The 16,942-nt window shown below is 45.5% G+C and overlaps 1 protein-coding gene across 1 annotated transcript in view; it reads left to right on the top strand.

The window, feature by feature from the left end:
* The window catches only part of KIAA2012 (KIAA2012 ortholog), a 76,797-nt gene that overhangs the window by 32,776 nt on the left and 27,079 nt on the right, over window positions 1-16,942 (top strand). Inside the window, exons 11-13 of the mRNA XM_035137391.3 lie at window positions 4,098-4,186; window positions 10,056-10,131; window positions 11,507-11,668. Coding sequence (XP_034993282.3) covers window positions 4,098-4,186; window positions 10,056-10,131; window positions 11,507-11,668 — 327 coding nt within the window. The remainder of the gene's footprint in view (window positions 1-4,097; window positions 4,187-10,055; window positions 10,132-11,506; window positions 11,669-16,942) is intronic.

Here is a 16,942-nt window from a genome sequence, read left to right as displayed (position 1 = left end):
TCACCTCTCCACTTATCGATCATAGGATTGCAGGCTGACATCACACATACCTTCAGCCTCATCAACCCTGCACAGAAGAAACCAACCAAACACAGGGTCGAGGCACAGCGGCAAGGCAAATGCCACACATCTAACACCAATGTTGCACACTCCCAAAGCACCCTCCACTGTCCACATGAGGGTTGAAGTCCTCGTATAGCAGAGATAGCTGTGCCACCACCCTTTCAATGGGAACAAATGCAAAGCTACACAGGTGAGGAAGTGTGGGCATTTTCCTTCACGGTCCCCAGCCAGTTCCGTAGCATTCTTCCAAAAACGAAAGACAGCATTCAATTTGAGTGACCAGATCCAAAAGAAGACCCAGCCCCTGCTCCTTTAGTGCTTGTATCAGGAAGCTGCAGGAGCCCAGCTCTATTTTTCCATTTGGCCACTCTAAAATTGTATGCAGACTTTTGCCTTCCTGTTACCAGGATTTCTTTAGAGGAGTAACTCTGCAGCTTGGTCACAGTAAAAAATAAAATTCTTTATGCTTTTCCCCTTGTCTCCATTTTTCAACCAGAATATTCTTCCAACCTCAGTATTCATCTCTTCTAATTTTTCATGCTCCAAAGCATTTGCCCTTGAACTCTTGGCAAACAATTAACATTTAATTAAGTCTCCACAGCATGGTGTTAGTTCTCTCAAATCCAGCAATAACATATTTACACAAAATCTTTCTTTCTCTGCTTCTTTCTCTTTAATCATGGTTATCTTTATCCACACTCCTGGGGTTGCAAATATTCCCATTCAGATAAACAGGAACAAGCTAAACCCTATAATCCTGTGAGCATAAGCATCTGTATTTAAACGCTTTGGTTTTTTCCAGTTGTTTACCAACTTGGAAGAAAAAAGCTGGATTTTGCAGAGCATTTGTAGCCCATTTGAGTCATAATGAGAGTTCAGATACCCTATGGCCCTTTTAGCAACCATGTGCAGAGAGAGAGAGAGAGAGAGAGAGAGAGAGAGAGAGAGAGAGAGAGAGAGAGAGAGAGAGACTTGAGGCTATTCCCCATTCTGTATTGGAATGTCACAGTCGTTTAATTTTTAAATCATTTTGAGATATGGAACGCTTTGCTGTGCAGCAGCAAATGAGCATATAGGATGCAGTCTAGCCGCCTGCTACTACAACCACCATCGGCAAAAGGGACCCCTTGCAATATTGCCTTTGCTGAAGAGTAATGGCAAGCCAAGGTCTCTTGGCCTTTCCCAACCCTGTTATCAGGAATCCATTTAATGGAAGATGCCGAGAACTGAAGTGTTGGACCTTCTGACCTATGTGCAAATATGCGCAACACCGCTAAGCCCTAAGGGCAACAAATGTGCTTGCAATTTAATTTTAGCATTGTGTCAAGAAGGCTAGGAGTATTAACAGGACCTTGACTGATAGGGACGTAGCTTAACTGGTTTGTGGCGAGGCCTACATATTATGGGCCCTGATTGCTCTTTCTATAGGGTGTTAAAAAAGACATTTGTCCTGAGGCCACGCTGATTAGTGCATCTGAGGAAATGCCTCTTTCCCTTGTAGCATTTTGCGTGGCTCAGTTGCTTGGATTATCTGGATTGTTTGCGGCTATTTTTAAAATTATAATTAAGATTATTTTCTTATTTAATTGCAAAAGAGCTTCTGATTTTGGACACTTCACTCCCTACCATAGCGTCCTCCTGTTCTCACAGCGGCCAACCCAACGCCTAAGTGGGAAGCCCACAAGCTGTTCAGCTGCCCTCTCCCCACCTGAGATTTCCAGGGACTGGTATTGCCAGGCATCGGGGCCCCAGCTCTTTGGGGCTGAGGTGTCTTTGATTCCCCAGTCTGTTGGGAGGGGGCCAGACCCCTTCAACGTTGAGGGGATGCAGGAGGCCGAGCGTGGCATGGCTTCAGTGACCGGCTCCTCCTGAATGTGAGAGAGGAGGAGCCGCCAGCCCTTGAGGTAGTTCTGGGTTGGGCTCCACGCATGGTGTTCTCCCAATGATGCAATGTTGTGCACGCATCACACACATGATGTCACACACACACAATGCGCCCCGGGGCCCTTCCATCTTGGGTGCAAGTCGTTGCCTCTTCGAGGTATGCTGCCTCCGACATTGCAGATAGAACATAGCCATCAGGGCCGTCTTAAGCCCATCCAGTGCCCTGGCGCTAAGGTCCCTCCAGCGCCCCCCTCCAGAGCCTCTCCAAGGACCCAGGAGTGCCAAGCGGACCGCGGCAGCAGCGGGAAGCCACCTCCGAGGACTCCGCGCTGCGCCTCCTTCTCGTTTCCCCAGCGCTGGGTTCCGCTCAGTCAAGCTTCACCACCAGCGCGCGCACCGCGGGACCAGCAAGGGCTGCTTGGGCGCTGTGCGCGCGCTGGTGGCGAAGTTCGACTGAGCAGAACCCAGCGCTGGGAAAACGAGAAGGAGGCGCAGCGCGGAGTCCTCAGAGAAGGAGAGAGACGCAGCGCAGGCTCTCAGCTCGTGGAGCGCAGTCCTGGCCAGATCGCCGGAACCCTGTGCTCACTTGGCGCCTTCCAGCGCCATCCAGCGCCTGGCGCCGTGGTTCTCCACACCACTAGCCTCTATGGCTAGGACGGGTCTGATAGCCATCGTGACTGGTAGTCATTGATAGATGAGCGAGGGATTAATTCCTTTTTGAAATGAACTTTCCAAGCGCTGGACTAGATGGGCCTATGGTTTGACCCGCCAGAGCTCTTCCTCGCAGTTCGCAAATAGAATGCTACAGATAATAGGCCTTTTCCCCTCCCTGTGAAACCACTTTGCAGGAATTGCTGCTAAAACAAACTTTCCTCATAGTTTAAAACAATTCATTCATTCATTCTTTTCAAGTTTATTCATTTCACTAATTTTACAATCATTTTGACATTTCAATACTTGACTTCCTCCTCTTTCTGCGGTTCCTTAAATTTGTTTTTAATATCTTCTGCATCTCCAAATTAACTTAATTTACTCATTTATTCATGAGTACAGTGTGGTGTAGTGGTTAAGAGCAGTAGGCTCGTAATCTGGTGACCTGGGTTCGCGTCCCCGCTCCTCCACATGCAGCTGCTGGGTGACCTTGGGCTAGTTACACTTCTCTGAAGTCTCTCAGCCTCACTCACCTCACAGAGTGTTTGTTGTGGGGGAGGAAGGGAAAGGAGAATGTTAGCCACTTTGAGACTCCTTCGGGTAGTGATAAAGCGGGATATCAAATCCAAACTCCTCCTCCTCCTCCTCTTCTTCTTCTTTAAATATATACCCTTATAAAGCTGCAGGCTATTACAATAATCCTGCCAATTTATAATCCTTTACAATTTATCTGTAAATATTCAATAAACCATTTCCATTCTTTTATAAAGAAAAAAGAAAAAAAGTTTGTTATCTTGATTTCTTATTCTTGTAAGTTTCACCATTTCTGCATATTCCATAAGTTTTTGTATCCATTCTTCCTTTGCTAGGACTTCTGCTTCTTTCCATTTATGGGAAAGTAACATTCTTGCCACTGTAGTAGCATACAGTACATGAATAAGTTTCTATACATTTTAGGTAGTTCTGACCCTATAATTCCCAAAAGAAAAGCTTCTGGGTTGTTGTTTTTTACAAATGTTATTTTAAACATCCTTTTCATTTTGTTATATATCATTTCCCAGTAAGCTTTAACCTTACTACTAAAACAAATATGTAAATCTGGTTCATTCACAAAGCCAGGGAAAGGTCGCTTCGTCCCTGAACTCTGTGGTTGCCTGTGCTTAATTCAGGCTTCCTCAACCTTGGCCCTCCAGATGTTTTTGGCCTACAACTCCCATGATCCCTGGCTAGCAGGACCAGTGGTCAGGGATCATGGGAAATGTAGCCTCAAAACATCTGGAGGGCCGAGGTTGAGGAAGCCTGGCTTAATTCATGAAAATGAACTATGATCAAATATTTCTGCCTCACATGGGAGAAGCTTTGCTTGTATGATGATTTAGGTGTTGCTGGTTTTCAGTATTTGGTAGAGTCATCGCAATTAAGCAGAGCGGGCACCTTTTTTTTAGTTTTTATTAACTCACCAAGCGTAATCATTGGGATACTTCTGGTTTTCATTGCAGGGGATGGTGAATTATTCCTCAAAACGAGGGCAGCTGTTTCCATAAGGTCACCGGAGACCCCGCCTGCGACAGGAGAACTTCACGGGAAGGTTGGTTTCCTACAGAGATGTGGCAGAATTATTAATTGGCAAAGTATGATTTGCCATTGTGAATTACTTGTAATTTTATTCACGGAGATATTCCTCATATTTTTGACTAGGAAATAATGGCTACAATTCAAACGACAGTTTCACACACACACACAAACATACAGCTCTCTATCATCCATCCATACAAGCAAAGAGGTATATCCAGAGTTTGAGGACACATTCCAGCCAGGCTAAATCACACAAAGAGGGGGCATAGCAGGGTGAGTGAGAGGTGAAATTCAGAGCCTGGGAAGAGTTCTGCGGGCCAAGTAGGGAAGTAGCAAGGTTCCCCACTTTGCTGATTTTGAAATGAGCAAAGTATCCTGTCTCTCCTGCAGCTGCTTGGTTACCTGTATCTTCCTTCCCAATACAATCATCGCAACAATGTGATGTGTGGGCAAACTGCTCCCTTTCCCTTATGGGGTATTCCAAAGTCCGAACAGAGTCCTTAAGTGGGTTCCCTATCGGTAAGAAAAAATAACAGAGGCCAACCAGACTATATTGAGAACCAAAGCGGCTATTAAGCCTGATCTTTATTCAAGGAACTGTTGCAACAGGGTCCCCACTCACCACACGCAGGAGGGAGGAGAACCCTGAACAGTGGTGCGCAAGCCCTTATATAGACTCTTGAAATTGCCCACCCTGTAGCCCAAGACCACGTCACCCCAGAACATCATACATACATCACAGAAGGAGGCAGTCTACAGCAGAAATCCTGTCTGCCAGGATACCGGATAATGGTCACTGATTGCATTACCTAGGCAGCCTGGCCATTCTTTTGTGATGGTCAATACTTTAGTTCCTGAATCCAGGTCACAGGCTTGCCCTATTCATACACAAATATGTCCTTAGGACAGGATTTGCAAGCAAAAAGTCATACCAAAATAAAAAAACTTAGTTGGTCTTTAAGGTGCTGCTGGAAGGAATTTTTTTATTCCATTTGCCTCTGTTATATTTGAGGTCATTGGGAGAGTCAAAATGACTTCAGGATTGCTCTCCCATACTATTTCAGACACATGGTTCATATATTCAGATATGTGTGCATTTATGAATATTTATTCCATATTTAAGACCTTAAAATTCTTATAACACATGCGATAGAAAGAATGTGTGGTGAACTGGTCCCACGTCTGCATTTGTCCTTCGAATGCGGTTGGGACGCTTTTCTGGAGCTGGGGGTGGAAGGAGCCTATCTGGCACTTGAATTTAGCTCCCCACCACCGCAAACAGGCTTGTAATCTGCCAAGGGAGAAAGAAATCTATACTTTTCTTATCTACAGATGTTAAAGCGCTTCCTTGTATACTTTTGACATGTCTCTGTTGCTATGCTCGAGGTTCCCTCTGAGCAATGCTTTTTCATCTCGGCATGAGGGAGGCCATTTTTGCGAACTCCCGCTGCCAGCGATACACAGAAACATTCCCACAACGCAACGCAGTCAGCACAGGGGCAGGCATGTTAGTATCATACCCTTCGTGGTGGCATTGCCTTTTCTGACTGTTTATTACATAATTTGCTGGGGAGAGGATACTGTTGTGGTCTAAACCACTGAGCCTCCTGGGCTTGCTGATCGGAAGGTCGGCGGTCCGAATCCCCACGACAGGGTGAGCTCCCATTGCTCTGTCCCAGTTCCTGCCAACCTAGCAGTTTGAAAGCACACCAGTGCAAGTAGATAAAGAGGTAGCGCTGCGGCGGGAAGGCAAACGGCGTTTCTGTGCGCTCTGGTTTCCGTCACGGTGTCCCGTTGCACCAGAAGCGGTTTAGTCCTGCTGGCCACATGACCCAGAAAGCTGTCTGTGGACAAACGCCGACTCCCTCGGCCTGAAAGCAAGATGAGTACCACACCCCATAGTCGCCTTTGACTGGACTTAACTGCCCAGGGGTCCTTTACCTTTACTTTTACATAATTTGCCGGGGAGAGGATACAGCAACCCAGTGCCAGATTTACGTATTAGCTAAACAAGCTATAACTTAGGGCCCCACTCTCTTGGGCCCCCCCAAAAAAAATTAAAGGAGAAAACCAACTGGATGTACATTTCCAAAATATAAGATGAAAACAAATACTTTGATAAAATACATATTTTGTTATGAGCAAATGACTTTAGGTACCTATTACATCCATAGTCATATAGCTTATATTCAACACAAAACAGTGACAATTTGTTGTTGGCAAAGGATGGCTGGACATATAAAGGGCCCCCATTACCTTCAGTAACTTAGGGCCTCATCAAACCTAAATCTGGCCCTGCCTTTCATGGTGACGTTTTAGAACAGTGGGCTTGATCTGGAAGCAAACAGCGTGCCTGTGAGGGTGGTGGGAATGAGAGACTTGGCATCCCTCGAAGATCTCCGAACCCAGGCAGGTACAGATAGCTTGGACCTAAGCCATATAGGGCTTAATTGATAACAGCCAGCACTTTGAATGGTGCTCCATAGCCAGTGCAGGTACACACTCCCTATAACCAGCCCTGGTCAACAATCTGGCTGCAGTTCTTTGAGCCAGTTGATGTTTCTAAGCACCCTTCAAAGCCAGCACCACGTTAACAGAAATCCAAACGGGTCTAATAATATGATCAATTAAGCATGTAAGTAAATAAATAGGACAGAACTGCTAAAGCGCATGGAACATTTCCAGGCATGATGACATAGATATATAGAAATTATGTCTCAACGAGCCACAAGTGCGTCTCTGGCGGTATTTATCATTCTAGGAAGCCATCCAAGTCTTTGCTACGCTGAAGAATGAGGGTTATGCCCCATGTGCAGATAAAAGGCTGGTATGTTCAAACAGGAGATAATTACGCGGCAATTTACATGCAGAGACAGACAAAGAGAGCATATATGGAATAATCAACTTTGCAAAAGATTATTAAAATGGTCAGAGATGTTTTATGATGAGGACATAACCTCAAATGTATATGGCGTGTTCTTTTTTGGCCACGATCCCAAAGCAATTTGATATTATGAATTATTTGGTTTATAAAAACCCGACTTCAATTAAATCAGCAAAGGCTGAAGCCTTAAGGTATGTCTCTGCTTCAGAAAATATCTTCTCTGCTTGGTGAGTTTAGCCCTCTCAATAAGTCTACCAAACAAAGGCAGGGTGTGTCTGTCTACACTACAAATGAAACCCAAATGAAACAATCTCAGACCTGTTTAAGGGAAATGCATCTCTAGGAAGGGAAGCTCAGGCGTTGTAGTTCTGTGTAGGAGCCAATGATCTGTGCCACAAATTCCTGGCATCTTCACAAAACTAAAGCTGCAAAATTTACAGGTAAATTTATGACAATGAAACCACTGCTTAGTTCCTTGTCTTATATACCAGTTACACTAAATTCTATGAAATCTATATTATTGTTTTGTATTCTAATGGCTCAGAGGGCTGATGGATGCCTGAACTGGAGAAAGTGTGTTGTTGATACGTTTGGTAAATTTTCTTAAACGCATGTTGTAAAAGCTGGTTTCGACACATTTCCAGAATCAGGATATGTCAGTCTGGAAAACTAAATTCCAGGTCTTGCTCTCCTAGCATAGATTCCCTCTTGCAGGGCAGGATGGCGGCGGCATTTTTTTTTTAGGAAACTGGTTTATTTCTTAGGAACAGAGGAAGCTGCCTTACTCCAGGGCAGGAAGACAGCAGACCCAATTCATACATTCAGAGCACATTTGAAGCACATTTCTCCCACCAAAGAATCCTTGGAACGGTAGTGTGGGTGTGGGAATTGTAGCTCTGTGAGGGATAAACTACAGGTTCCTTGGGGAAAATTGATGTGGCTTTAAATTCATGGTGCAGATCTTCTCCCCTCTAGCACAAGTGTTGTCTGGCCCTCCAGGGTCTCTAGTGAAGAATGGTCTTCCCCATCACTTGCTGCCCCCTGATCATTTAAATAGGAGGTGCCAGGGCTTGAGTTCGAAAACTTCCACATGCAAGGCACAAAGCCTACCCTCTTCCACCAAGCTACAGCCCTCTCCTCTCCTAGCAACCTTGTGGAAGTTCATTCACTGCCCATAAAATGTTGTCAACAAGATGAGAGCTGAAGGCGAAGGTCTTCAGGACTTCCCCAGAAGGCCTCACTTTGGAAAAGTTTCTTTCATCGCTTCTCAATATGTCTTTTCCTTCCTTCATCTATCACCAACCTCATTTGCTCATTTTCTTGTCACTGCCGCTTATTACCCCAAGGAGAAAGTGTTATGCAATAATGAGATGAGCAGGACGGGGAGGGAGACAGTCTAGCGACTTTTGCTCAGGGGACTGGGAGCTGTCGACTCCTAAATTCTAATCAGGCGCAGATCTCCCCGGAGCCATGTCTTCTCGCCTTGCTAGGCTCAGCTAGATAAGCTAAGTTTTGGGGTAGGGTGGTTCCCCCTCCCCCGCTCCTCTGAACAATCCCTCGCCAAGGCAATAGGAAAACCCCTCCCGAGTTAGAATTAACATTTCTTTAATCAGGTGTCAGCCCTGATGGAAAGATGGAAAGGTAAGAGTTGGCTGGAAAATTAAAAAGGGAACTGCCTTTTTTTTTTTTTTTTTGGTGAGAGAATAAAAGGACGTTGTGAATTTCACATCCAGGATTGGAGATGGCAGGAAATAAATTTTTAATTATTATTATTATTAATTAAAGTTTCATCTGTAGACCTCAGGGCAGTCCAGAGCATAAAAATACAAGATAAAAATACAAAATATATAGTTAAAAACATGAACAAAACAAAGCCTCTCTGTGGGTGTTGGGGAGATTCACCCACTAAGGGCCATGTTGTTAATAATAATAATAATAATAATAATAATAATAATAATAATAATAATATATTCATACCCCACCTATCTGGCTGGGTTTATCCAGCCACTCTGGGTGGCTCCCAACAGAATATGAAGACAGGGCCGGCTCTAGGGGAAGGCTGGGTGGCACGGGGCACTAGGGCACCGGGCTGCCAGGGGAGTGCCGCAGCAAGAATCGGGGCGGGGCGGGGGCGCCGGAGCGATCACCGCATCATGGCGCCAGGGCACCCGACATGCTTAAGTCGACCCTGTATGAAGAAGAAGAAGAAGAAGAAGAAGAAGAAGAAGAAGAAGAAGAAGAAGAAGAAGAAGAAGAGTGATAAAAGATCAAACATTTAAAACTTCCCTAAACAAGGCTGCCTTCAGATGTCTTCTAAAAGTCAGATAGTTGTTTGTTTCCTTGACATCTGATGGGAGGGCGTTCCACAGGGCGGGCGTCACTACCGAGAAGGCCCTCTGCCTGGTTCCCTGTAACCTCACTTCTCGCAGTGAGGGAACCGCCAGAAGGCCCTCAGAGCTGGACCTCCGTGTCTGGGCTGAACAATGGGGTTGGAGATGCTCCTCCATGTCTACTGGGCCAAAGCCCGTTTAGGGCTTTAAAGGTCAGCACCAACACTTTGAATTGTGCTCGGAAATGTACGGGGAGCCAATGTAGATCTTTCAGGACCGGTGTTATATGGTCTCGGCTCCCACTCCCAGTCACCGGTCTAGCTGGCCGGGCTCCCCCCTCTCCGGATGGACGGATTTTGCAACAAAGCCACACTTGGCTCCAGTGGCGCGGGTTTGGCTGGCTCAGCGGGCTCACGCCCCCTGCCCAGTGCGCACCCGCCTAGTGGCGTCGGTGGCGTCAACTGGGCTGGCCCAAGAGGTTCTGGTCACCCTCCGTGCCCGGGCACTGTCAAACGATGCTTCATCGCTGCTCTTAGGCACAAGATGCTGGGCTATGAAGCCTCTCTCGATGCAACAGTTACTAAAGAGGCCAAAGGTTTCTGTAACCCTCCCTGGTAAAACTTGATAGATTGTACAGTGTAACTAAATGTGGCTTCTCTTTTTCAAAGGAAGCCCTGAAAAGGCAACAAGCAGGGAAGCTGCGAGGGAACCAGCACGGCACAGGAAATGAGCAAAGCACCAAGGGTAAATTTGCCAGGGTTTTACCTGTGTTATAGGGGGGGGGGACTGCTCCTTTTCCCTTATGGCAGGGGTTCCCAACAAAATTTTCTCGAGGACCCCTCATCAAGCCGCTATTGTGACAAGGACCCCCATTAATTCCTAATCCTAAAATTAAAAAGTGAGAGCCAAATTAAGAGTCTTTTTATATTTTATATTTATACGTTTTTTACAGTTACAACAGAGTACTCCATCAGTATACAGTTAGTTTTAATTTTCAGTTCTTAATGAGATGAGTTAAATCTGTCCTTTGAGTCCATTATTTCTGAAATATTAGGTTCCAAACTTGAAACTTTCACTCTGAAATCCGACCGCATGTCGAGCCGATTCCTATATTTGTTTTTCATGAAACACATGGAAGAAAATGCTTGCTCACACCGATATGTGGTTGCAAATGGAAGGATCTTTTTCATTGCCTTATCTCCAAGGTTCTTGTAGTCCTTGCGGCATACAGCAGAACTACTGCCTCTATCTAATTCTAGTTTTGCACTAGACTCTGCTCATGCAGGAAGCGGCCAAAACAAAAAATCTGTTATCATACGAAATATATTTAATATATTTTTTATTCTAATAGGATCTTGAGGACCCCACTGGCATAGCTCGCGGACCCCTGGGGGTCCCCGGACCACCTGTTGGGAACCACTGCCTTATGGGGTATCCAAGAGCCTGTATAGAGTCCTTAAGTGGGTTTGTAATTAGTAGGAGAAAATAACAGAGGCCCACCAGAAAATATAGAGAAGCAAAGCAGCTAGTAAGCCTGATCTTTATTCAAGGAACTGTTGCAACAGGATTCCCACTCACCACATGCAGAAGGGAGGAGAGAACCCAGAAAAATGATGTGCAAGCCCCTTAGACTTTTGAAATTGCCCACCCTGTAGCCCAAGACCACCACCCCAAAACATCATACATACATCACAGAAGGAGCCGGTCTACAGCAGAAATCCTAACTGCCAGGATACCTGAAAATGGTCACTGATTGCATTACCTGGACAGCCTGGCCATTCTTTTGTGGTGATCTGAATCCAGGTCATGGGCTCCCCCTATTCATACACAAATACTCCCTTAAGACTGGATTAGCAAGCAAAAGTCAATGGGGAGTCTTTCCCCCGTTTCTTCCCTCCTTGCAGAGAAATATATTGAGGTCCATTTGGGAGAGTCAGAATGGCCTCAGGATTGCCGCCTTGTACTATTTCAGACACATGGTTTTATATAGTTACGTATGTGTTTGCCTTTATGAACATTTGTTTTATATTTGAGACCTTAGAATTCTTATAACGCCTGCTAGGGTTAATGCTTCCTCCGAATAGCAAAAAGATGCTACTTCTCTGTGCTTCTGCATCAGGGGATGAGAGAGTTCTGGCTGAATCCAGAAAGGGGGACCAGCAAAGTCAAGGTGGCCTCTGCGGGAACAGGCATCTCCTGCGGAGTAAGGAAGAGAAGGGACTCTCCAGCTTGCCACCAACAGACAGCAGAAAGGAGAAGGATGTTGGCAACTTCTTAAAAGGTACTCCAGTTTCTACACACTTTAAGAGATAAAATACCTGCACCAAGGATGGGGAGAGGCGTATGGCTGGGATGACATTATAATGAGGTAGAAATGGAGCCAAGTGAGAAAACTGTCAACAGTTTATCCATTTATGTGAATAGAGGAATCAATTTAAGAGGATGTGTCGGGTTTAAAGAATTCCTTCTTCTCCCTTCTAGTAGTTACCTCAAGTGTCATCTGTTTTGTAAAAATACACACACACACACACACACACACACACACACACACACACACACATCTAGCTTTCTAGCGTGGTTTGTCTGTACATAAAGGACTAAACTGCTTAATGCGTTTTACTTAACTTTATGCATTTCTAACATATAAAGTTATTTTTCTTTATGAAGACAGCTGTGACTTTCCATGATAACTAGTCAGAGGCAAATAATTTTTTGTCACTCAGTTGTCATGTTTGTGACTGGTGTGAAGGTATTTCTCAGCCAGGAAGATGTTCTCAACCCAGCCGTGTGATGTTTGATATTTTAATTAGCCCTGTTGCCGATGTAAACTCAATAAAAGCTGAGTGTGTTCACCCTTCTGCCCTTCTGTGTCTCAGCTGGGTGAAATGAAAATACTGAGCAAAGTTCTATTGAGAGTTTTCTCTTCCTTATCCACTAATCAGGCCTTTATGCATGTAGAAATTGAATTTATTTGATTTGTCCATCCCTACTTGAGGCGTCTTGGTCGGAATTCTATATTTCTCGCTATAGTGCAGAGGGTCTTTAATGAGCAAATTAACGCAGAGTCACAATGGCTTAGAGAGAAGTCTTTTTGTGTCTGCTCTTGCGATGATTCTTTCACTTCAGCTTAATAGTGCTTCCACAGGTCTGTAGGGACCAGCACTACAATGCTTGAATAATTTCCTTATTCTCCTTCCTGTGGTATCATGTTGTTCTCGTTTGCTAATGACCTTTTCAGAGCAGTGTCCTCTAGCTCTCTCAGAGGCCTTGCAGTTTACAAAACCAGGATGAAAATTCGGGCTGGATCAAACAAATGCAGACTTAGTGAAATCAATGGACCAGCTCTGTCTTACCTCTATTGCCCCCTCCATACTCAACAACAACAACAACAACAACAACAACAACAACAACAACAATAACAACAACAAATTTATTTATATGCTGCCCACCTGACTGGGTTGCCCCAGCCACTCTGGGCAGCCCTCAACAGAATATTAAACACACAAGAAAACACCAAACATTTTAAAAAACCTCCCAATACAGGGCTGCCTGTCTTCTAAAAGTCAGAGAGGTGTTTATTTCCTTGACATCTGATGGGAGGGCGTTCCACAGGGCGGGTGCCACTACCGAGAAGGCCCTCTGCCTGGTTCCCTGTAACTTCGTTTCTCACAGTGAGGGAACTGCCAGAACGCCCTCGGAGCTGGACCTCAGTGTCCGGGCTGAACAATGGCGGTGGAGACGCTCCTTCAGGTATGCAGGGCCAAAGCCTACTCTCTATAGCAGGGGTCAGCAACCTTTTCCAGCCGTGGGCGGGTCTACCATCCCTCGGACTGTGGGCCGGACTATATTTTTTGGGGGAAAATATGAACGAATTCCTATGCCCCACAAATCGGGTCCTCCCTGAAAGAGAGGGCAGGCGTTGTGGTGGGACCCAGCAATCAGGCCTAGGTGTTGGGGCGGGGACAAATGGAGCAGCACAACACCCTATTGGTGGTCCCTCTAACGGGGAGCAATTGGGCTAAGGGTATGCCAGTCAAAAGTTAGAGGGACCACTATTTAACTGCTGCACATGACCCTGAGATCCTCTTTTCGGATCACCGTGCACCGGAACACCCGCCCACCTCTCCCTAATTTTCAGGGCTTGCGCTTGACCTTGCTATGCCATCTTTGGGACAGGGGCACGGCAGGAATTTTCCCCATTTGGCTAATTGGCTGGTGCCACTTGGGTTTCGCCTGCCGCAATGCGTCACAACTTTTCGTCACAACTTTTAAGGTTGGTGGATAGGCTCTGGTTCTTGTCGATAGGGGTGGCAGGATTCCTAGCCATCCCTATGCATTCCTGTAAAAGGAATCCAAGGACTCACGGTTGGTCTTCCCCGAGTGGGGTTGTGCCCTGAGCCTGAGTTCAGGGCTCATCTGGGGGAGGCATGGCAGGCACCCCTGTCTGCTTCTGTCCCAGGTGTTCACCCAAGTCTGACAGGCGGTTGCTAACTATAGTCAGGCGCATCCTGCAACACTGCAGGAGCTAGCCGATCCAGAGCCTATGCAACCACTCACTTGATTTGTAATCAATAAAGTTGTGGCCTAAATGCTGCCAAAAACAAAACCAAAATTTGAGTCCTGTCTGAATTTATTTCTAGGCCAGGTTAAAGGTTCTCCACACGCAAACTACCCAGAGATGCATTTTAAATAAAAGCACGCATTCTACTCATGTAAAAGCACCAGGCAGGCCCCACAAATAACCCAGAGATGCATTTTAAATAAAAGCACGCATTCTACTCATGTAAAAGCACCAGGCAGGCCCCACAAATAACCCAGAGATGCATTTTAAATAAAAGCACGCATTCTACTCATGTAAAAGCACCAGGCAGGCCCCACAAATAACCCAGAGATGCATTTTAAATAAAAGGACGCATTCTATTCATAAAAACATGCTGATTCCCGGACCGTCCGCAGGCCAGATTGAGAAGACGATTGGGCCGCATCCGGCCCCCGGGTCTTAGATTGCCTACCCCTGCTCTACAGGCGTCTGCAGGCAAACAGATCTTCCATTGATAAAGAATTTTTGTTCAGAAAGTGTCCACATAAGTGCATGTTTTGAACTGCTTTGCCCCTAGTAGGTATATGCAATGTGTGCCAAGCAACCGCTCTTAGCAATGACTTCCCAGAACCCGTACACATGGTGCAGTCCATTGCCTTTGCTGCACATCCTGTGTTAAAATGGTCCTTGATTCACATTGACCACCTAGGTAAAAATACCGTTCCATCATTTATTTTCATTTTTGATTTGGGATCGTAAGAGTGCCTACCCAAGGATCCTTCCCAAATTAGGACTGAGGGTGTCTCCCCTCCCTTTCTTCTTGCACAAAAAGAGAACCCAACTAGCTTCAAGGAAGATGCTCAATTAAGGCCATGAGCATGTGCCACTGGGTAATTACTTTGATCATAATTTGCTTGCCGGAAGTTTAAAGAGCCTGGGCAAGAGGGAAATCAAACAAATGCAGCTCTTGATGGTTTCCACTTTGAGGGGATGTTGAGGGTGGAATTATCAGGAAACTGCTTGGTAGAAGCAGTGCAAGGAACATGAGAGGGCACGCTGCTGTACAGAACAGCTGAAAAAAATATATATCTCCATGCCAACAAGACCTAGATTGCAGAGTCCAGGGCCATTAAAAGTTTCCTGTCTTTGCAAGGCTGGATGCAATTCAGCTTTCTCGGTCGCTTATTATGATTTTAGCTAGGACAACAAAGGAAAAGCAAGCATATGATTTTGGTCTCTCTACATACCACCGGAGCCATCTCAAAGACGTGCATTTCAAACAGTTCTTTGGGGAAAACCTATAACCCAGGCCTCCCCAAACTTCGGCCCTCCAGATGTTTTGGACTACAATTCCCATCATCCCTGACCACTGGCTCTCTTAGCTAGGGATCATGGGAGTTGTAGGCCAAAACATCTGGAGGGCCGCAGTTTGGGGATGCCTGCTATAACCCTTAAACCGCGCTGGCGCTTAATTCAGATAGGCCAAATGCACCCTCTCATGGCATTTCTGCTGTGGATTTGCAACTCAAGATGACCACAGCCTCCCCTGAAAAGCTTTCCGATGCGATGTTAAGTGATTTGAAGGCTGTGTGGTTATTTACATCTTGCCGGCAAAGGTCCATATTGTTAAAGCTATGGTTTTCCCAGTAGTGATGTATGGAAGTGAGAGCTGGACCATAAAGAAGGCTGATCGCCAAAGAATGGATGCTTTTGAATTATGGTGCTGGAGGAGACTCTTGAGAGTCCCATGGACTGCAAGAAGATCAAACCTATCCATTCTTAAGGAAATCAGCCCTGAGTGCTCACTGGAAGGACAGATCGTGAAGCTGAGGCTCCAATACTTTGGCCACCTCATGAGAAGAGAAGACTCCCTGGAAAAGACCCTGATGTTGGGAAAGATGGAGGGCACTAGGAGAAAGGGACGACAGAGGACGAGATGGTTGGACAGTGTTCTCGAAACTACGAACATGAGTTTGACCAAACTGCGGGAGGCAGTGGAAGACAGGAGTGCCTGGCGTGCTATGGTCCATGGGGTCACAAAGAGTCGGACACGACTAAACGACTAAACAACAACAATGGTTATTTAATCTGGGGCAGATGCTTCACACGCAATTTATGATGTGTTGTGGCGGTCATCAAGGGGTGAATGTGTGCATGTGAATTGTGAACCACCCAACCTTGTTCTGTGCATCGCGGTCAATACAGTACAACGGTGGTTGGATTTCAACTCGCAGCATCCCTGGTCATTGACCTTCCTGGCTAGAACCCAGGTCCCCTGTGCCCTGCTCTTTAGTATACACATCCACAGGGTGACTTCTTACTTTGCTAATTCAGAACAAAGTTCAGGGACTATACATAGAATATCAATTAAACCCCTCCCATGAATCAACTCCTCCTTCTTTCCCACTTGCTCAGTGTGTTTCATAAAGATTTTAGCCACCCTGCGGGGTCACAATTTCACCAAAAATCTCACGTTATCCAAGTCACTCAAAAATGGTGTTAAACTGTTGCAAATTCTCCCCTGAAATGTTTCACGGTGCAAAAAGCACATTTTATCATAGATTTTAAAAAATCAGATCTAGGTGCCTTAACCCGTGGAAAGACATTTTTTTTAAAAAAAACCTAATCCGCGGGGTAACAATTTCACAAAAAATCTGATGTTTGCAGTTCACTAGAAAATGGAGGCAAACTGTTGCAAATTCTCCCCTGCAAGGTTTGGTGGTGCAAAAACACGTTTTATCACAGACCAAAAAAATTAGGCCTCAACGCCTTAACCTGCGGGGGGGGATTTTGGGGGGGGAAATCCCTAGCCCACGGGGTCACAATATCACCGCAAATCTAACGTAGTGTGTTGACAATTTTTTTTTGAAAAAATTCCTAAAGCATGGTTTGGTGAGTGGGGGACAGAAAGTGTTTAGAATAAACAAGAAACAAGTTAATTAATTAATTAGTCATAACCAGTCTAAAGCAATCTGAGAGGGGAGGGAAGCGGCAGAATGAAAGGAAACTGATTGA

Source organism: Zootoca vivipara, chromosome 1 (genome assembly GCF_965207765.1).
Source record: "Zootoca vivipara chromosome 1, rZooViv2.hap1.1, whole genome shotgun sequence".
NCBI lineage: Eukaryota > Metazoa > Chordata > Lepidosauria > Squamata > Lacertidae > Zootoca > Zootoca vivipara.
The sequence above is the reverse complement of the archived record's forward strand: the minus strand, read 5'-3'. Positions and strand labels throughout refer to the sequence as shown.